Genomic DNA, 17367 nt, shown 5'->3' on the forward strand with positions numbered 1-17367 from the left:
CCTCATTTTAAAAAACTAAGGTAATTCACAGTAACCATTGTAGGAGGACTATATTTAATTTGGCTCTCCACGGGTTAAAATTTAAAGAAATATAAATGAGAAACCACATTCTCCTTCCTTTCTCCACAGAAAGGCAGAGCAGAGAAGACAAGAATACAGTGCAAGGGCTTGAAAATACCACAACAGTAAGAATCACATTTCTGCATTATAAGAAACAGAGAAGACTTGCATGTATAAGGACATATAAGTTGATGTAACAAATAGAAGAGAATTATCCAGTCTCAGCACTGGACAGAATCAGTACATTAACACATCACAGGAAAATCCTTTCCATGTAACAGAACAATGAACCAAAATTCCTCTTGTAAAATCCTCCTGAAATTGTAAGGATGCAAAATTAAATCTTAGTGGTGATTGAAAGCAGTAGTTCTGTAAAACCGTTATCTGCAGAAAGGTGCTGACAGTCCCACACTCCCCAGGGTGCTGTATGCTGTGGAGTCTAAGCTTACACACTCAACATGATCAGACTCTCTTCTTGAAATGACCCTTCCTGCCCCAACTCTTCAGTACACTTGTACAATACCACCCAGACAACAGCAACCAAAGGGAACCCCTACCCCTCCCTTGACACTCCCCTAGTTGCATAACTTAATTACCTTTCAGCAAGTCCCAAGTTTTTTCTATGTGTTGCCCAGCTCATTATATGAACAGATCAAGTGACTACTACTGGAAAGCTGTATCAACCTTTCTGTTTTGTTGTGGAGATATATTTACTTCAATCTGCCATGCTGCAGCATGCGTTGCCCACCTGAATTATGCCAAAAGATCATTGCTCATTGAGGGCCTAGTATCTCTAAATATATTTGGGATACAATATACCGTCTACGAAAGGATAACCTGCAGATAACAAGAACGTTTGTAAAAATTGTTTTAGCAATGCACCCAAAGACAGACTAGATCCTTTCCCCTTAAACAAGTGGGAAATGACTGCAAAGTCAGAGGATGTCATTCCTATCGCTAGTTAAAATAGTATACTAGAAGCATAACATGGTTCCCTACAGAACTGGTTAATCCCACCATCTCTTTGAGACTGAGCAGCATCATACTAAAGGGTTTTACATGATCCAAAACCTGAAATCCTGTATGTGGCACTGTCTTTCAGATGAGATTGTCTACAAATAATAGAATAAGAGAGACACGATAAGATAGCAAAGGAAGCCTGAGTCAGTATAAGGCACCTTTTTTTGTCATGCTTAATGATTTCTATTACCCAGCTTCCAGAAACCGCATTCCTGACATCAGTAATTGACAAGAATAAAGAATAAGCTAAAACAGGGGCTGTGTGCACTGAAAGTAAATTTGGACAGTCAGAGCTAGTAATATACTTGGTTATCAAGTATAGGCAAAAACATGCTCGGCTGATGCTTTACACTGGCCCAAATTATACCAGTTATATGAGGCAGTCAGTCTCTTTCTGTAGGCTGCAAATTGCTTAAACAAAGCACCAGGAATTTAAATGTAGCAGAAAAAAAGATATGCCAAGATGTTTAAGAGAGCTTTCACACTACATAAGCTTTACTTCAACTGGGTTTCAGACTGTGTGTTTGCAGTCTCCCATCCCACTTCTTTTACATGAGGAGATGGAAGAGGAAAATGCCTGTATCATGTATTTAACATAAAAGCCTTTCAAATCAGCAGGAAGCCTTCAGTTCAATCATGCTTTATGTACTGAAAGGTTAACTAACGGGAAAGGCTTATTAGCACAAATAATACCACTTCAGCCTGCGATCTCAACAACACACAAGCTAAGTAAGTTCAGGCCCCATCAGCATTTAAATGGAGAGAAAAAACAGACAACAAAAACACCGCACACCACCTGCTGCTGTAACATCAGTCCTCAGACGTTGTAGGCAACAGCAGACGTTTTGGGCAACAGCAGCTTTCCAAGGGCACTACCCTTGCCCCAGCTGTTGGTACTGAACCACTCAGAATGGAGAAGGAAGGACTGTGAAGCTGCCTGATTTAAGAAAAGATGAACATTCAGAGCCAGCCAGCTCCAACTTTGAGTCAGTAGCTCTAGTTACATCATTTAATCTCTAATGCCTCCATCTTCTCATTCTGTAAGGATGTTCACGTATACCTTTCAAAGAGACATGGTCATGTATTGTGATTATATAGATGCTTTAAAACGAAATTCATATATATGTTTTAGGCATCATACCAACTGTTAAGGCAATGTTTCTGAATAAGAATTGTGCCGCTTTATTGAAAACTCATGGTCAGAGAAACTCACAAGAACTTGGATGTTAGACTTCTAGCCAAACTCCAGTTCAATGCAATTTCTCCTCAAAATTGTGCAGTGTCCTAGTAGAACAAAAAACAAACAAAAAAAAAAGCAGCATTTTCTTTCATTTCCCATGTAAAACTGTGCAAGACTAGCCTTTTATGTTCCCTAGAACAGGTGATTTTCATCCCAGAACCAGCTGCATATTGGTGATCAAGTTATCTTTTCCCTGCACTGAGTTCTGAAATCCTGTAAAATTAAAGTCATAGCGCAAACAACGTGTAACCTTGTTTGGATTAGATCAAGTTTATATTTTGCTAGCAAGATTCAATAATACGTTCCTGTTTAAGATGTTCTTCCTAGAGGCTTAATAGAGAAACAATTAATTTTGCTGTAGCTGATGTCGTACCAAACAGTTGTTAACCTTTGGTGAGAAGGTTACATCAAATACCAAGCCAGGGGTAAATTAAACTGACAATTGCCCTTGTTTAATTGTTTCTGAGTAGTACTCAGTATGTTTGAATGTGCAGTGAGTTATTATCATAGCCTGCTGCTATCCATTAACACGAAGATCAAGAATTTTATTTTACTTGCAACCATAGAGAAGGTGATAAAGGCTTTAATTACAAACGGATTTAATTTAGAATCTATTAGTGCAGTTTATCCAAGCATACAGAAGTAAGACAGGTTGGTCTGAACAAGCTTGTAAGTTTGATGTTTCTTGTAAAAGAGAAAAATATATATTGCCAATTATTACTAGAGTCTACAAATATAAAAGATTTTAGCCTCTTTCAGAATGAACACTAAAAACCTCACACTTATCTCCTTCAGGTCTTGGATATTTCAAGAAAAGAACTTCACTGGAGATTGTCTGGGTTTCTTTCTTTGACCCAGCTGGAAAAAAACCCCACACTGCTTCACTCCTTTGTATTTAGTACTTAAAAGAAAAACATTAAGAAGCTAAATCTCAATTTTCTCAGCATCAAAAGAAGTCGCAGTATTTTCTGGTTTACTCCCTCACTGACAAGACTGTGTGACAAAACGTGAAGATCCCGATTATTAGTTCTGAAATACTAAGAGGAAGTCCTGCAAAACAATAAAGGCAATTCAGCTCAACTTTTACTGAAATTATGATATATAATATAGTCCTAGATGACATAGTCTACATAAACTTTATAGTCAGAGGAGAGAGTAAAATAAATATTACACCAAACACAGTATTTGTTTATACAGTGTACAAGAACAAGCAATAACATAACATTTATTGCTATTCAAGGTCTTTGGATAGATACTGTGAGATACTCTGAGATTTGATCATTTAACACCTAATAGCAATTCATAGAACCACAACAAACCCTAAGACAAACCTTCACAAATTAAACAAGTTTGAAGATTCAGAATATATTTTAAAGAAAGGCTATATATTTAGGGATGAATCTCTCACATAAGCAAGCCTGTTAAGATTCTTGCTTCTAATTAGGAGAGTACTTTTTATTTCTGCACTTACACTAAATTACTAAGGTCTGACTTCACAAGATGTACAATAAAATGGGCAAGCGTGTATTCTGAAAGAGACGCTGTTAATTCTGTCCACTATACCAAACCATGATCTTATTTAGTAGAAGTCTGCTTCCTTGATGAAGCAGCAATGCTCTCTCTTTTAATGGAAAATCAGCAAAGGTGGTGTATTTAGTTACCCGTATCTTTAAGCCAGGTTTCACAAAATTACATGTGTAACTTCCCATTGATTCTTCCTCTATCTCCTCCAGTTCTTAATTGTCACTCTCCATTGTCCAGCTGAATTCAGCTGTTCTGTGGAGCCAAAGCCCCAAGATTATTTTCAGATTTGTGACTAATCAGGCTAACTCACGGTCCAACTAGCAATTTTATCATTCATGCTAACATCGCCCTACCAGCTCTTTCTTCCATATCTCTAATCAGCTTCACAACCTTCAATAACAACAGCGAAACCACTAGGATCTATGCACAAACAGTCACTGAGTGAAGAGTTAATGAATCCCTGTATCAAAGCACTGAGCTTCCATGCTGCCTGAATGGAGCTAGGGATCTAAAATCCATCATCTTTAGCCACAGGACATCAGTGCGCTATTTCCTGCACCGTTGCATTCAGCTACGTACGTTCATGGATACACCTGGTACAGCCACTGGTAACAAAGCAGGGACTGAAGCTGAAAAGGTCATTGAGATAACTTGATGAGGCATAGTGCCAAATTGTGCCAGCCATAAACAGGCACGCTGGGGTGAGAAGCTCCTTAACCTTCAAAGGTTTAGTTTCTACTCGTGATCTCCTACCACAGAGACTCTTTCCCAAGAGCTACTAGATAAAACCAGAGGGACCATTCCTATGCATAACGTGAACTAGTTCAAATATATTAAAAATGGATTTTTAACCACCTTTTCAAAACATAACCAGAAGTAACAACAACACATTTTAAAGCTGTTTTGAAAACTGAAGGTCTATTTTCTTTCTCCAAATTAGTTTTCCTTTACTAATTCTTCTGCGCTCCAGGGAACAATAAACGCAGCATGCACAAACACATGGGACTCTGTAGACCCAAAGAGTTTAGAAAAGGACAGGAAAAGACTGAGGGCATTTTGGGACAGGATCCTTGAGTGTTTAAATAGAACACATCCATTAAAAAAAAAAAAAAAAAAAAAAAAAAAAAGGATCTTTGGCAAGATACACCAGCTGACAAAACAGCACTAATGTGCATAACTCACATTTGAGGCTCATTCAGATATAGCCTCTCACAGGCAAAATAATGATGCTGAAGTCTTATACATTTGCCATGTTTTTTTATTCTATAAACCTGACATAACTGGCAAGCAGTTATCTTACTGCTCCATTTTTTGTGTGGATGATCTGCATACAGTAGCCTCTTTGTACATTAAGTATTTTGAAAGTAGTGGGTCAGGAACAGAGGTCCTCTTCCAGGTAAAAACTAGACGTGATGGGTTGACCCTGGCCAGTAACTAAGCACCCACCTAGCTGCTCATTCATTCACTCCCTCCACAGTGTGACGGGAGAAAATCAGAAGGGCAAAAGTGAGAAAACTTGTGGATTGAGATAAAGACAGTTTAACAAGTGAAGCAAAGCCTCAGTACTTCCCATTAGCAGGCAGATGTTGAACCACTTTTTGGTAAGGGGGGGACCTCAGCACACATAATGGTTACTTGGAAAGACACAGGCCATAACCACCAGTATCCCCTCTTATTGCTCAGCACAACATTTCATGGTATGGAATGTCTCTTTGGTCAATTTGGGTTAGCTGTCCCAGCTGTGTTCCTTTCCAAATTCTTGTACACCTTCAGCCTACTCACTGACTTCTGAATTTATTGTGATTTGTCTTTTAACTTAGAAGTTAGCCTTTAGGGTAATTTAACCATCACCAAATATTTTCAATAATAAATCATGCACACTAATCATGTTGTGACAGACATGAAAAAAAGCCAATAGTAATACATACAAAGTACCAAGAAATGCATCCCTACAGCATACACCACACCTTGTTACACATAGACAGCAAATGGATTTGCATCTCTCAGTGGAATGCCTGTTATGCCTTTGGACAGGCTTTTTGTGAAGGAAATATCTTTCTTATCCATGCTACCGATACATTGGCCTTCTGCTCACTTTCCTCACTTTTGGTATGTAAATTACACATTAATCTTATTTTTTTTCAGCTATTTCCCCACCTTGTCCAGAGAAGCCACAATTCTGGGCAGTTATCTAGCCTCTTGCAAACAAATTCAAGTAATCTAAAAATTTACCAGTCATCAACTAGAAATTACTTTTCTGTCTGAGGAAAAGTAGTAATTGACTATATGCATGCTGTTAATCTGCTTCAATGATTAACACAGACACACTTAAATCATCTTGTGATCAACATAAAGAAATGAAGTGCAATTAAGATGCAAGTCTCAGCTGCAGACGACTGCCATCCTAAGCAAAAAGGAAGACGTGACTTACAACTTACATTTATTAATATAAATAATTACAGAAAGGAGGTAAACACTTGTGATGCGCTCTGTGTGATCCTCAGAACCCATCTGCAATGCAATAGCTCAATGCTTGTTAGAGAGTCTCCTAAGTTACTCATTGTTGCTAGGGGACAGTACTACCACCCCAATCCTTGTGGTGCCAGCACTCTATCTGGCCCACGTAACTAAGCAGAAATCTTCTCTATTGCACACAGTGGAGGTTCTGCTGGGGACGTAAGATACTTTTTAAGGTACTGCAGTGTGTGTATATGTATGTCACATCTTCTATGAGCACTATCATGCCAATCTCCAGTTACCTTAAAAAATATACAACCCGAGTTAGGTTAAAGGCATCCATAACTATTTAGTCATAACTTCAAGAATTGACAAAGCACAGCTACAAATGTTTATAAAAGATATATATGAAGAAATGAGAGAGACACTCTGCTGAATCTTCATACACTAACATTACACCAGAACAGTTCTCCCACTCTCTCATTCAGCTCACTTGTCATCTTGCCTGGTAGGTTAGCAGTCATGGCTTGTGATGGGTTGGCCTTGGCTGGATGCCAGGTGCCCACCAAAGCCGCTCTATCACTTCCCCTCCTCAGCTGGACAGGGGAGAGAAAATATAACAAAAGGCTCGTGGGTCAAGATAAGGACAGGGAGATCACTCACCAATCACCATCACAGGCAAAACAGACTTGACTTGACTTGGGGAAATTAGTTTATTACCAATCAAAGCAGAGTAGGATAATGAGAAATAAAAACTGCATTTTAAAAACACCTTCCTCCCACCCCTCCCCTTCTTCCTGGGCTTAACTTCACTCCCAATTTCTCTACCTCCTCTCCCCCTGCAGTGCAGGGGGACGGGGAATGGGGGTTGTGGTCAGTTCATCACATGTTGTCTCTGCCGCTCCTTCTTCCTCAGGGGGAAGACTCCTCACGCTCTTCCCCTGGTCCAGTGTGGGGTCCCTCCCATGGGAGACAGTCCTCCATGAACTGCTCCAGTGTGGGTCCCTTCCACAGGGTGCAGTCCTTCAGGAACAGACTGCTCTGGCGTGGGTCCCCCATGGGGTCGCAGCCTCCTTCTGGCATCCACCTGCTCCGGCATGGGGTCCTCCACGGGCTGCAGGTGGATAACTGCTCCACTGTTAACCTCCATGGGCTGCAGGGGGACAGCCTGCCTCACTGTAGTCTTCACCAGGGGCTGCAGGGGAATCTTTGCTCTGGTGCCTGGAGCACCTCCTCCCCCTCCTTCTTCACTGACCTTGGTGTCTGCAGAGTTGTTCCTCTCACATATTCCTGCTCCTCTCTCCGGCTGCACTTGCACAGGTTTTTTTTTTTCCTCCTTAAATATGTTATCACAGAGGTGGATCCATCTTGGAGATGGCTGGCATTGGCTCTATCGGACATTGGGGAAGCTTCTAGCAACTTCTCACAGAAGCCACCCCTGTAGCCCTCCCACTACCAAAACCTTGCCATGCAAACCCAATACAAGGGTCTTCGTGCATATGTTAATCATCAGGTTGCACCTATTAAAGACAATACATTCAGAAGTCTCTGCCAGAGAACTTATCCCTAACAGAAAGCTACATTCAGATAGTTTTTATACGTTAATAATTACAGAAGACCTGAAGAGTACTGTCTGAAGGAGGTTGCTAGATTTTGTCTTCGTGGAAAATGTCTTTAGACAGTCTGTTCTTTTATACCTTCTAAGGATCCAGACAATATCATCTTCTGCTTGAAAGCTCATCCCAATTCCCTCCCTTCACCAGTAGGCAGTCTAGCCACTCTCATTCATTAGTTGTTCACTTCTTCAGCTAAATGTGTTACACAAGATGTTATCTCCTATACCCAGCCAGTGAGCAATTTCTTGCTTCAACAAAGAAGACGCTGCCCCACTTGACCTTTTGGTGATCCACTGGCATGCTTCAGTATAAAACATCTTTCGCTAAATGACCTTCAAAGGTCCCTTCAACCCAAACTATTCTATGATTGTATTCTATGATTCTATGAATACATATTCCATACGAAACTATAGGTGCTCATAATTTGTATAAATGTAACTAGGAGAAATGTACACAGTTCTTTACTGTTTCCTGAATGAAATGAGACATGACGGGCATTAAACACCTTAGAACTGATAATTGCTTATGGGACACTGATGCTCAACCACTTCTGGTATGCTCCAAGAACTGTATCAAAGTCAAAGACTTACTTTATACTGGTTAAAAGCCTGGAAAGGCTTTTATAATAGTAGCACTATTCTGAATGCACATCAATGCAAACAAGATCAAGACATGGTGGAGTGAAATTATTTGTATTCACAAAAATGCAACTCGAACAAACTAAGAATTTTATACTAGAATAAAAAAGGAGGTCTAACATGGTGAAACACACTTTAAGAGAAAACTGTAATCACAAAGACAGTAAAGGCAGCTAAAAAAAGCAAAACACAAGATAGGAGATTGAAGCAGATAGTCCAATTTTTTTTCCATGGTTTATAGCCTCTGTAGATAGACCGCCTGCAAAATAAAACAGGCTAGTCTTAAGGAAACACTCTTATTTCCACTTTCTCGGATATAAAATGTAACCCTTTTAATGCCCACTCCAAATTTGGCCTAAGAAAGGCTGTAATATTTTGCATCAATGTGTTTTGGTTATAGAAAGGTAAAATACAAACTCCATTTATTATCTCAGTCTAGCCCTTAAGATATTCAGTTCATCATACAGCCTCTGTGGTTATCCTTCTCCTGATTCCAATTATTCTTCTCTCTCTGCTCAGATAACATGGCATTGCAGCATGGAACTGTAGTTTTGGAGGCAGTCTCCAGGAGACTTTGTACAGAAGAGCCAGAATTGTCTCTACAACCATAAAACCCAAACACAGACTTTGGCCAACCACAGTATAACTGAACAAATTTGGCAGAACGTACGCATACATTTTCTTCCGTTTATACTCATTCTCATTTAGCAATGCCATCTCTAACTCAGGGATGACTTTCTTATACTTACTGCTTAAGAATCGGAATGTTCTACACGAAATCCTGTAGCCTTCAGTTGCAGCCTGGTGCTAAGTGATGGATCCCCATTAGCTTGGGACCACTTAAGAAAAACTTCTCCCAAAATCAGTAGCATTTTTGCCCAAGCCTAGAGTTTACTTTTTACAAGCAATTCAGAAACTGGACCAGTCTCACAACACTATTCTGAAGAGCCAGAGGTAAGATGAAAGTTTACCATACACCTCAAAATAAAAGATTGCAGAATAAACCAGCAGTGCATATGGAGGGCGATTTCTCTCTCCATAGTCATCACAAGAATGATATTCATCATCACCTGCAGCTGTGTTCTTCTCCCCATTTGATATCTATGAAGATTTTTGCATGTTACAAATCACAAAATAGGCGTGGTGGTAATGTAAGGTGAATGAACATATAGAAACATTTAACCACAACTCATACACGTAGTCTTTTAAGACTCATTGTGGAAGAAAATTTCCTGGTACAGGTTTGGACTTGGTGCTTTGAATGAACTGTCAGGGGGAAAAAGAAAAATCTCATAAGGAGGTATTTGATGCTATAACAACACTGTCTTTCCATGTGCTACAGTCTGTTCATACAAACACCTCATGCTTCCTATACGACACTGATCTGGATGATATGCCATCCATTTTTGCAGGGCTGCCAGCTTATACTTCATTATAAATCAGGAGAGAAAATAGTTTCAGAGGCTGTAATTTTTGTCATATAAAAACAGACGCCTTAGTCAATAAATTTCCACAATGTCTGAAAGACTCATAATTAAAAAATGAATCCAAACAGAACAACCATAAATTAAACAAGCAAATACGTAACTTGTTAATAAAGTACCTTTTTTTAACTTTGAATTTTACAAATCGAAAGATATTACCAAGAAAACTCCAGAACATAAATGATATTCAAAAAGCAGACAAACTATTAAAAAGTCTCCTTAGCAGAGTACGAACCACTTTTACAATCTTTAAAAATAGCATCAGATCTTGATAAACCATAGCCTACACTATGACTTCTGGATTAGATTTTAGTTTAGCGATGCCCATTAGAAAACAATGATCACTAGGTGGCTTTTGTAACCTGTTATCACCAACAGAACAACCAGGGAAGTGTGAGGAGGTCAGAATCCAGTAGATAGCATCCAAAATAAAGTCTGTGACTGGAATATACAGAAAGGCCCCCAAAAAAGAGGTCTCCCCAGTATTCTTCCAGGAAAATCCCTGCCACTTTTATTATTATTATTAAACATAATTGCTCCTGAAAAAGTCAAGTTGCTAAATATACATAAAATGAATCACCTTAACATTGGTCTTCCCTGTTTTAATATTATTTTCTCTTTCTCCTACAATTTGCTTTATGGTTTAAGTATTTGCATTTTTAAAACTTTATTATCAGTTTAATCTGCTTTCATAGCTCTGATCTACAAATTTACTTTGTCCCATATTTCTATTATAATTTGATCCATACTGCCTTGTTTCTTTTCATGCTTGAAAATGGCCTAATGGAAAGACAAGGTTTTGAAGAAAGGAAGATGGAGAGAGTCTTTGAACATGACAGCACAAAGCACGTGGTAGTTTTCAGTCAGTTACGAAAGATCTTGGTCTCACGGAAAGCTTGCATGCATTTTGCTAAGAGGTCCTATATGGTCTTGCATTTTAAATGTCATTTCAAGATGCACTTTTCATTTCAGATCTCGACTTTTTCCAAAATAATTCTGATGTAAGCTCACTTCTGTGACTTTGAACCATAAACCAGAGGTAACAAAGTCTTACAGACATTCAAGAAGCCAATAACACTTTAAAAAGTTCCTCTTCAACTTTTCTATTGTGTATAACCGCATGAGTCTCAGACTACATTCTTCATTTGAACATTTAGGTAGAGTCAGTGACATATAGGATGAACAGTAACACCATACCCAGAAGAGCACAGCAGCATGCCTTTGCTCCTCATGAATGACTCGCAAATCCTCCTAATCCATCCTGACCACAAAAGAACAAGAGAAATTAAGGCAGAATGAGTTCTATATTTGCTGCTAGTGAACATCTTCAGGGATGAAATTGGCCCTGAAACTACACAGGAAGCTGTCACCAGGGCTTTTAGCATTAATATCAGCCACAATTAATAGCTTTGATTTAGATATCTGAAATAATCTGAAACTAGCATCATGCCATTCAGAGTAGGTCAAACAAAATATATTGGGAGGAAGCAGAAATACTTTCATTCCTTTCCAAAACTGACCGGAAAGAGAAAGTAATGAACATTTTTTTTTTTTTTTTAAATGAATGCTTACACCTCAGGTTCAATTTGTTTGATTTGTTTCAGTCTATACAGCAAAACTGCTTATAATGTTAAAGAAAAAAAGAACACTCATTAAAAAGTTTGTTTGGACTCATTTTTAAGGGTAGAGTTGATAATATTTGAGACCAGGGCATAGAGAAAAACTACGTGCCTTCATCATTAATGCTGAAAAGACTCATTGTGCAAGTTCTTATCTTAATGCAGGACTAACATTTCCTTTTTGATACTTGTGTTCGTTTCACCTCTTCCTTCCACTGAGTACCACAAAGAAGAGCCTGACTTCCATTTTCTCTCTAACATCCCATGAGGCAGCCAAGAGCAACAAGATCCCATCTTAGACTTCTTCTTTTAAGACTGAACAAATTCATATCTCTGCACCTCTCCTCACATGCCAGGCATACTGTTCTCCAGTTAATTGATAGCATTTTCCACATTTTGTATTATAACATCTGAAGAATAGAGATTCTCTTGCTCAGTTATATGCAACCACTTTCGCTTAATGTGCATTACAGAATTCCAACCCATTAGGCTTAGCATTGTTCATTTTTACAAAGTCTTCTGGTGGTGTTTTTGTTTTAAGACAGCAAGAAAAAGTGTTTTTCTTAAAAAAATGCCAGGATTTGATCTCGCTTTCATTCCAGCACAAAACATAAACTAAATATTTGGATATAGCACAAAAAGAGAGAAACCAGAATTGGTGACAGTCTAATGGCTCAAGGTCATATTCTAGCCCATTCAAATGAATCTGAATTTTACAATAAAATTCAAAATAAAACAACTTAAAATGATGGAATGAGTACTAGCCCTGACTCTTGTTTCAGAACCACCCTGCAATATACCCAGTGCTTCAACATGATTCTGAACGTGGCGAATTCCAGCAGCAGATACAGACCCTCAGTCTTTAGGTCTCAGACATTAGGTCTCTACTTACATCTTCAAGTTCCAGTGAAATGTCGACAACTCCCCAGATCATTCAAAACCTGAAAATGGCCCATTCCCCTTCCACTATGAATTAATGCATGAGACATTAGAAATAACCTGAGCATCCAGTAACATGACCAGCTCTAGTAAACTTCTTGGCTACTTTGTTTACAAAGGAAAACAAAGCAAACAGCCCGCCCACCCACCAAAGCATCACATAAAATAACAAACTCCAAAAGTTTCCAGTCCTAGTGTTCTCATTTTCTCAAACAATTCAATTCTCCCTAAAGCCACCTTTGTTCAAGTTTCCCTACTTTAATATTTGCTCTTACAAAATATTCTATTTTCTTCTCACAAAGCCATGTTGTGCTAACAACATTAAATTCTTATTCTTTTGAACTATCTTGCTAAAGCAAGCATCAGTTATATCAGCTTGAGGATCTGTTCAGTTCTCGCTTAACTTTCTCAGTGAGGGAAAAAAAAAAACCCACCACACCCTATCACTCCATTTCATTCTTTGCCTTCTGAGAATAGTAATACTCTCCACCACAAATTCAGCTATATTCAGGACTGTGCATCTGCTACAGTAGATTAGCACTGCCACAAAATATTTCTACAATTTTTTAAATAAACCATACTGCTATTGAATCTCTTAAGGCTTTTTTCTTTTTGCTTGGTTTGGTGTCCCCCCTCCCACTCGCCCTTTCTTCTGGTACCAAGACTTGGTTCCCTGTGCATCCCCTTCAATAGTTCTACAAAACCCTAAAGAACTAAGGCAGGTTAATTTGATGAATGCTGAAGATACAGAAAGTGCAGAGTATAACACATACTATTTTATAGTAATAGTTTTCTTCAAGTGTGTATTCAGTTAACAGAAACCCAAGCCTAGCATAGACATGGGCCTATCTATACTCACTATGTGCAGCTGCAGAAAATCACCAAGCCCAGGGGCACTGTCAATCCGAACAAGAATGCCATCCTTCACTGTCGTGCTGAAGCCCACAGCAAGACGGTCTGTCCTTGTGCTCGGTCTGTCATTAGCTGGCCAGGTGTACAGGATAAGACCTCCACTCTTCCCAAATATATACGTGGCACCAGCTAGAAAACACAAAACAGAAGGAAGTATTAGTTACTCATTTCATTGATTTATTTGCCAGCTCTGGTAATAACGCTATGACTTCCAAGAGGAATATAAGCAAGCATATGCTTTCATTAGTTAAAGGGGTGAAATTAATGCCTCCTGCTGGCCAGGCTAGTGATAGCATAAGAATCCAGGAAAATTAGTTGAGTAGATGATGGAAATATGTGTTTCCAGACTCAACCAGGTAACAGAAGTGGACAACACATACTAAAATCCTTCTATTTCATGACAAATGACATTGTGATCCCTCTCTGATACTGGAATTGATTCCATATGTGTTACAAGGCACACATGAAATTTAGACTGCCCTTTCCAACTTCTCACATGTATTCTTCCTTGTTTAAAATTGTAAACTTTCCTTTGTAGAGCAATGGCTCTGGAATGCTGGATACTTTTTCTGATGGAAGGAGATACAAAGATGAAATGGGTTTTTTATCAGACAAAACATATCTGTTCCTTCACCATTAGCCTTGCACCACTAGACTCTATAACAAACAACATAATTCCCTCCGTATGGAAAGTTCATCCTTCAGATGAGCATGGACTCGAGACTCACAAACACTTGCAGAAAGTAATCTAAGTGTGCATGCATGTTATTCAGAACATCCTCATCTTCCTACACACATCACAGCAGGGGAACAACAAACAAGCAAGCTTCCTCTTAAAGTATAAATCACTCAAGAATTTTTTTTCTGTATACAACCTGATAAAGTACATTTTGTTAGTTCCTAAATAAAGACAAGCAGCACTGAAGATAAAGGTAAGTGAAGAGCTTATCAAGAATGAATGATTTCATTAGTGTTAATATCCCAGACAATGCCAGATAGGACACTGCTCTTGGGGGGGGGGGGGGGGGGGGGGGGCGGGGGGGGGAGGTGGAACAAGCCACACTTGTTTCAGAAGCATGGGATTCAATCTTATATGGGGATTCAAAGGGAATATTTGGCAGCTCTCCTTGAGGCTGGGCTTGTCTTCAGCTGAAGACTATTCACACACAGTGGGAGACTATCCTTTTCTCAATGTTTCCTAAGAATTTTGGATATCTAGTCCACATATTTCCAGCATCGTTCATCTTTACAGTGAGCCTGGGAATTTGTTCCTTGACCTTATTTTTAAGGACAACACCAAACCTCTCCAAAGCTGAACACTGTCCTTCCGCATTCACGAGGGTCATCGGAGCTGAGCAAGACAGACACGCAAGTGAGGAATTATTGTTGCAGATGAAGAAGCTGAGAACCAAAAGCGTTTGGAGTTCACATTCTCACTTGTACTCAACGCCCTGAGTTAGGAGCAGGATTTTATAACTCAGCAGTTATAAAATCAGCCCATGAGCTTCTTGGAAAATACAGTTAAAATTGCTGTCCTAGACCCAAATCTACAGGCAGGATAGAAACAACACTTAATGCTTCAGCCACTTAGCGTTTCATTTTCTGAGCACTATTACAACGGTTCACAAGCTACAGAATAGTAAGCTAAAATAACCAGCTCCCACTACTACATCAAGGGTGAAATATCTGTAGAAAGTACAGACCGTGTCCTGGGTACGTTTTCAAGTCTGAGTGAAACTATAACTGATGATCTTCATTTTTTCCCCACCATATACCAATCAGCAACATGTATCAAGCAACCCCAAATGGAGTAAATATAATTAGACACAGAAACAGGTGGGATCATATATGGGTAACTTTTACACTTGCCTACAAAGCTGCAGCTCCACTAAAGCTCTTTATGACCTGAATTTAAAATATATACAACATATTAGTAGAAATAATTGATACACTTCCCCCTCGCTTAAGAGGCTTCCTTTAGATATCTCGGCACACATTACCAAAACAGACATCAACAACTCAGGCACACAGAAGGGAAGTTATTTGTGAACAGCTGACTCAATGACAGAGTGAAAATGAATCCTCATTTCCTTCCTTCCAGGTCTGTGCATACCCACCAGAAAATGCCCAGTAAATTCAAACAAATGTGTCTGAAATCAGGGTTACGTAGGAAATTTCACTCATAATTCTGAATTAACAGAAGAGCACATTGGCATACTGGAACTGTGCACATATATAATTTCAGTTCCAGAAAGATTAATTTTACAGACTGAACTCAATCTCCTCATTCAGCTTTGAACTCAAGATGGAGGGTGGACGACTATTGAAAAAATATGTAGAAAGGTGTTTTGTTTGTCTGTTTAAATGCATCTCCAACTATATCTGTAATCTCTTGGTTAGAGAGATAGTTGGAGATGACCAGGTAGTGAATTATCTATGGCTTCCCCCCATGAACAGGTATATCAACAGCCCACTATAAACTACATTACAAATATCCGCCCTCAGTTTACCAGTTTGTTCTAAAAGTTGTGTGTATTGCATTACAGACTAAAACAAAGCATAGCAATGTGTTAAGTAAAACAAGATGAGTTAACTCGTTGTTGATGACTTCATAGATTAAAACACACCCAAACTATTCTCACTTGAATTGCAAGTTCTCTTCCTTTTCTTCGTGCTGATTATCAGGCCCTTTAGCAGCAAAGACAAGCTTGGAAAAGAGTTCTTTGCTATTTATGAAGACAGATAATTTCTTTGCCTCTCTAAGAACTATTGCGTGCAGGTAGAGCATGTCAGTGCTCCTGTGAGCGCCAGTTAGAACCAATGACGCCTTCATAGGCCTGTCATGGGACTTAACTGCTTAACAGAGATCATTTTCTCCTCACAGAACACAGATTTTTGCTTCTAGGCCTAACCTGAAGATATTCAGTACTTTGAGTTTGTGCACAAAGATCATTCAGACACAACAACCAGAGCAGCACTGCCCACACTAACCTGTTAACTGAAGACTGGTGGCCAGCAGTTGTTTCCTTATTGTCCAAGTCAGAATTATCTGCATAATTATAATGGGCCACTTGTTTGTTGGGTACATCAATGCCCCTTCCCTTCCCCACCTTTTTGAGGGTATACAGGATACCCGTTGCCTTGTTTGGAAAGAGATGGCATATTAACTTTGCAGCAGTATGACTTTTTCCCCCAAAGTATGAACAAAATAGTCACTCCAGTCTGAAAACACAAGGTGCAGGCATCAAGTAAAAGTGGTAGAGGAAGGATAACAAGAGTTACTACCACACTACAATCACATTACGAAAAAACAAAAAAACCAAAAAAAAACCCCAAACACCAAAAAAAACCCCAAAAAAACCAAAAAACCCCCACCAAAACCTCAAAAACCCAAAACACAACACAAACCCACTTGATTTAAATGCTTCTATTTGATGGCAGCAACCATAAGTTCATGGAGTTTAAACCTCCAAGAGAACTGAACAAGACAAACAGTAGAATTACACCCCTGGACTTCAGAAAGGCAGATTTCAGCTTCACTGGAATCTGACAAGGCCTCAACAACTCTATCTGGTTGGCCTTGCTTTAGGCTGGTGTGAGTGAGCAGGTTGGACTAGTTTACCTCCAGAGGTCCCTTCTGATCTTAAATCAGTAACTATCCTTTCTTTGTGGTCTTGCAGAGAATAGTAGACTAATTAAGTGAAGAACTCAGTTAAGAAAAAAGCTGATGAAAGTCTGTTCCGATTGACATCTTCTCATTGCACCTAAGTTTTGTTACACAAACCTAAGTTTTATTACACAAGAGCACACATTTTTTTCCAAGACACTTTCTATTCAAGACAGACAGCAGATAATACA

The 17367-nt window shown here is 39.1% G+C and overlaps 1 protein-coding gene across 8 annotated transcripts in view; it reads right to left on the bottom strand.

Annotated features, from left to right (window-relative positions):
* NRXN3 (neurexin 3) overlaps nt 1–17367 on the bottom strand; it is a gene marked incomplete at both ends in the record, with an annotated part of 985035 nt that overhangs the window by 252553 nt on the left and 715115 nt on the right. For all 8 annotated transcript variants that reach the window (XM_082316881.1, XM_082316885.1, XM_082316884.1 and 5 more), the window contains one exon: nt 13457–13638. In XM_082316881.1, coding sequence (XP_082173007.1) covers nt 13457–13638 — 182 coding nt within the window. The remainder of the gene's footprint in view (nt 1–13456; nt 13639–17367) is intronic.

Source organism: Platalea leucorodia (genome assembly GCF_965183815.1).
Source record: "Platalea leucorodia genome assembly, chromosome: 7".
Taxonomy (NCBI): Eukaryota; Metazoa; Chordata; class Aves; order Pelecaniformes; family Threskiornithidae; genus Platalea; species Platalea leucorodia.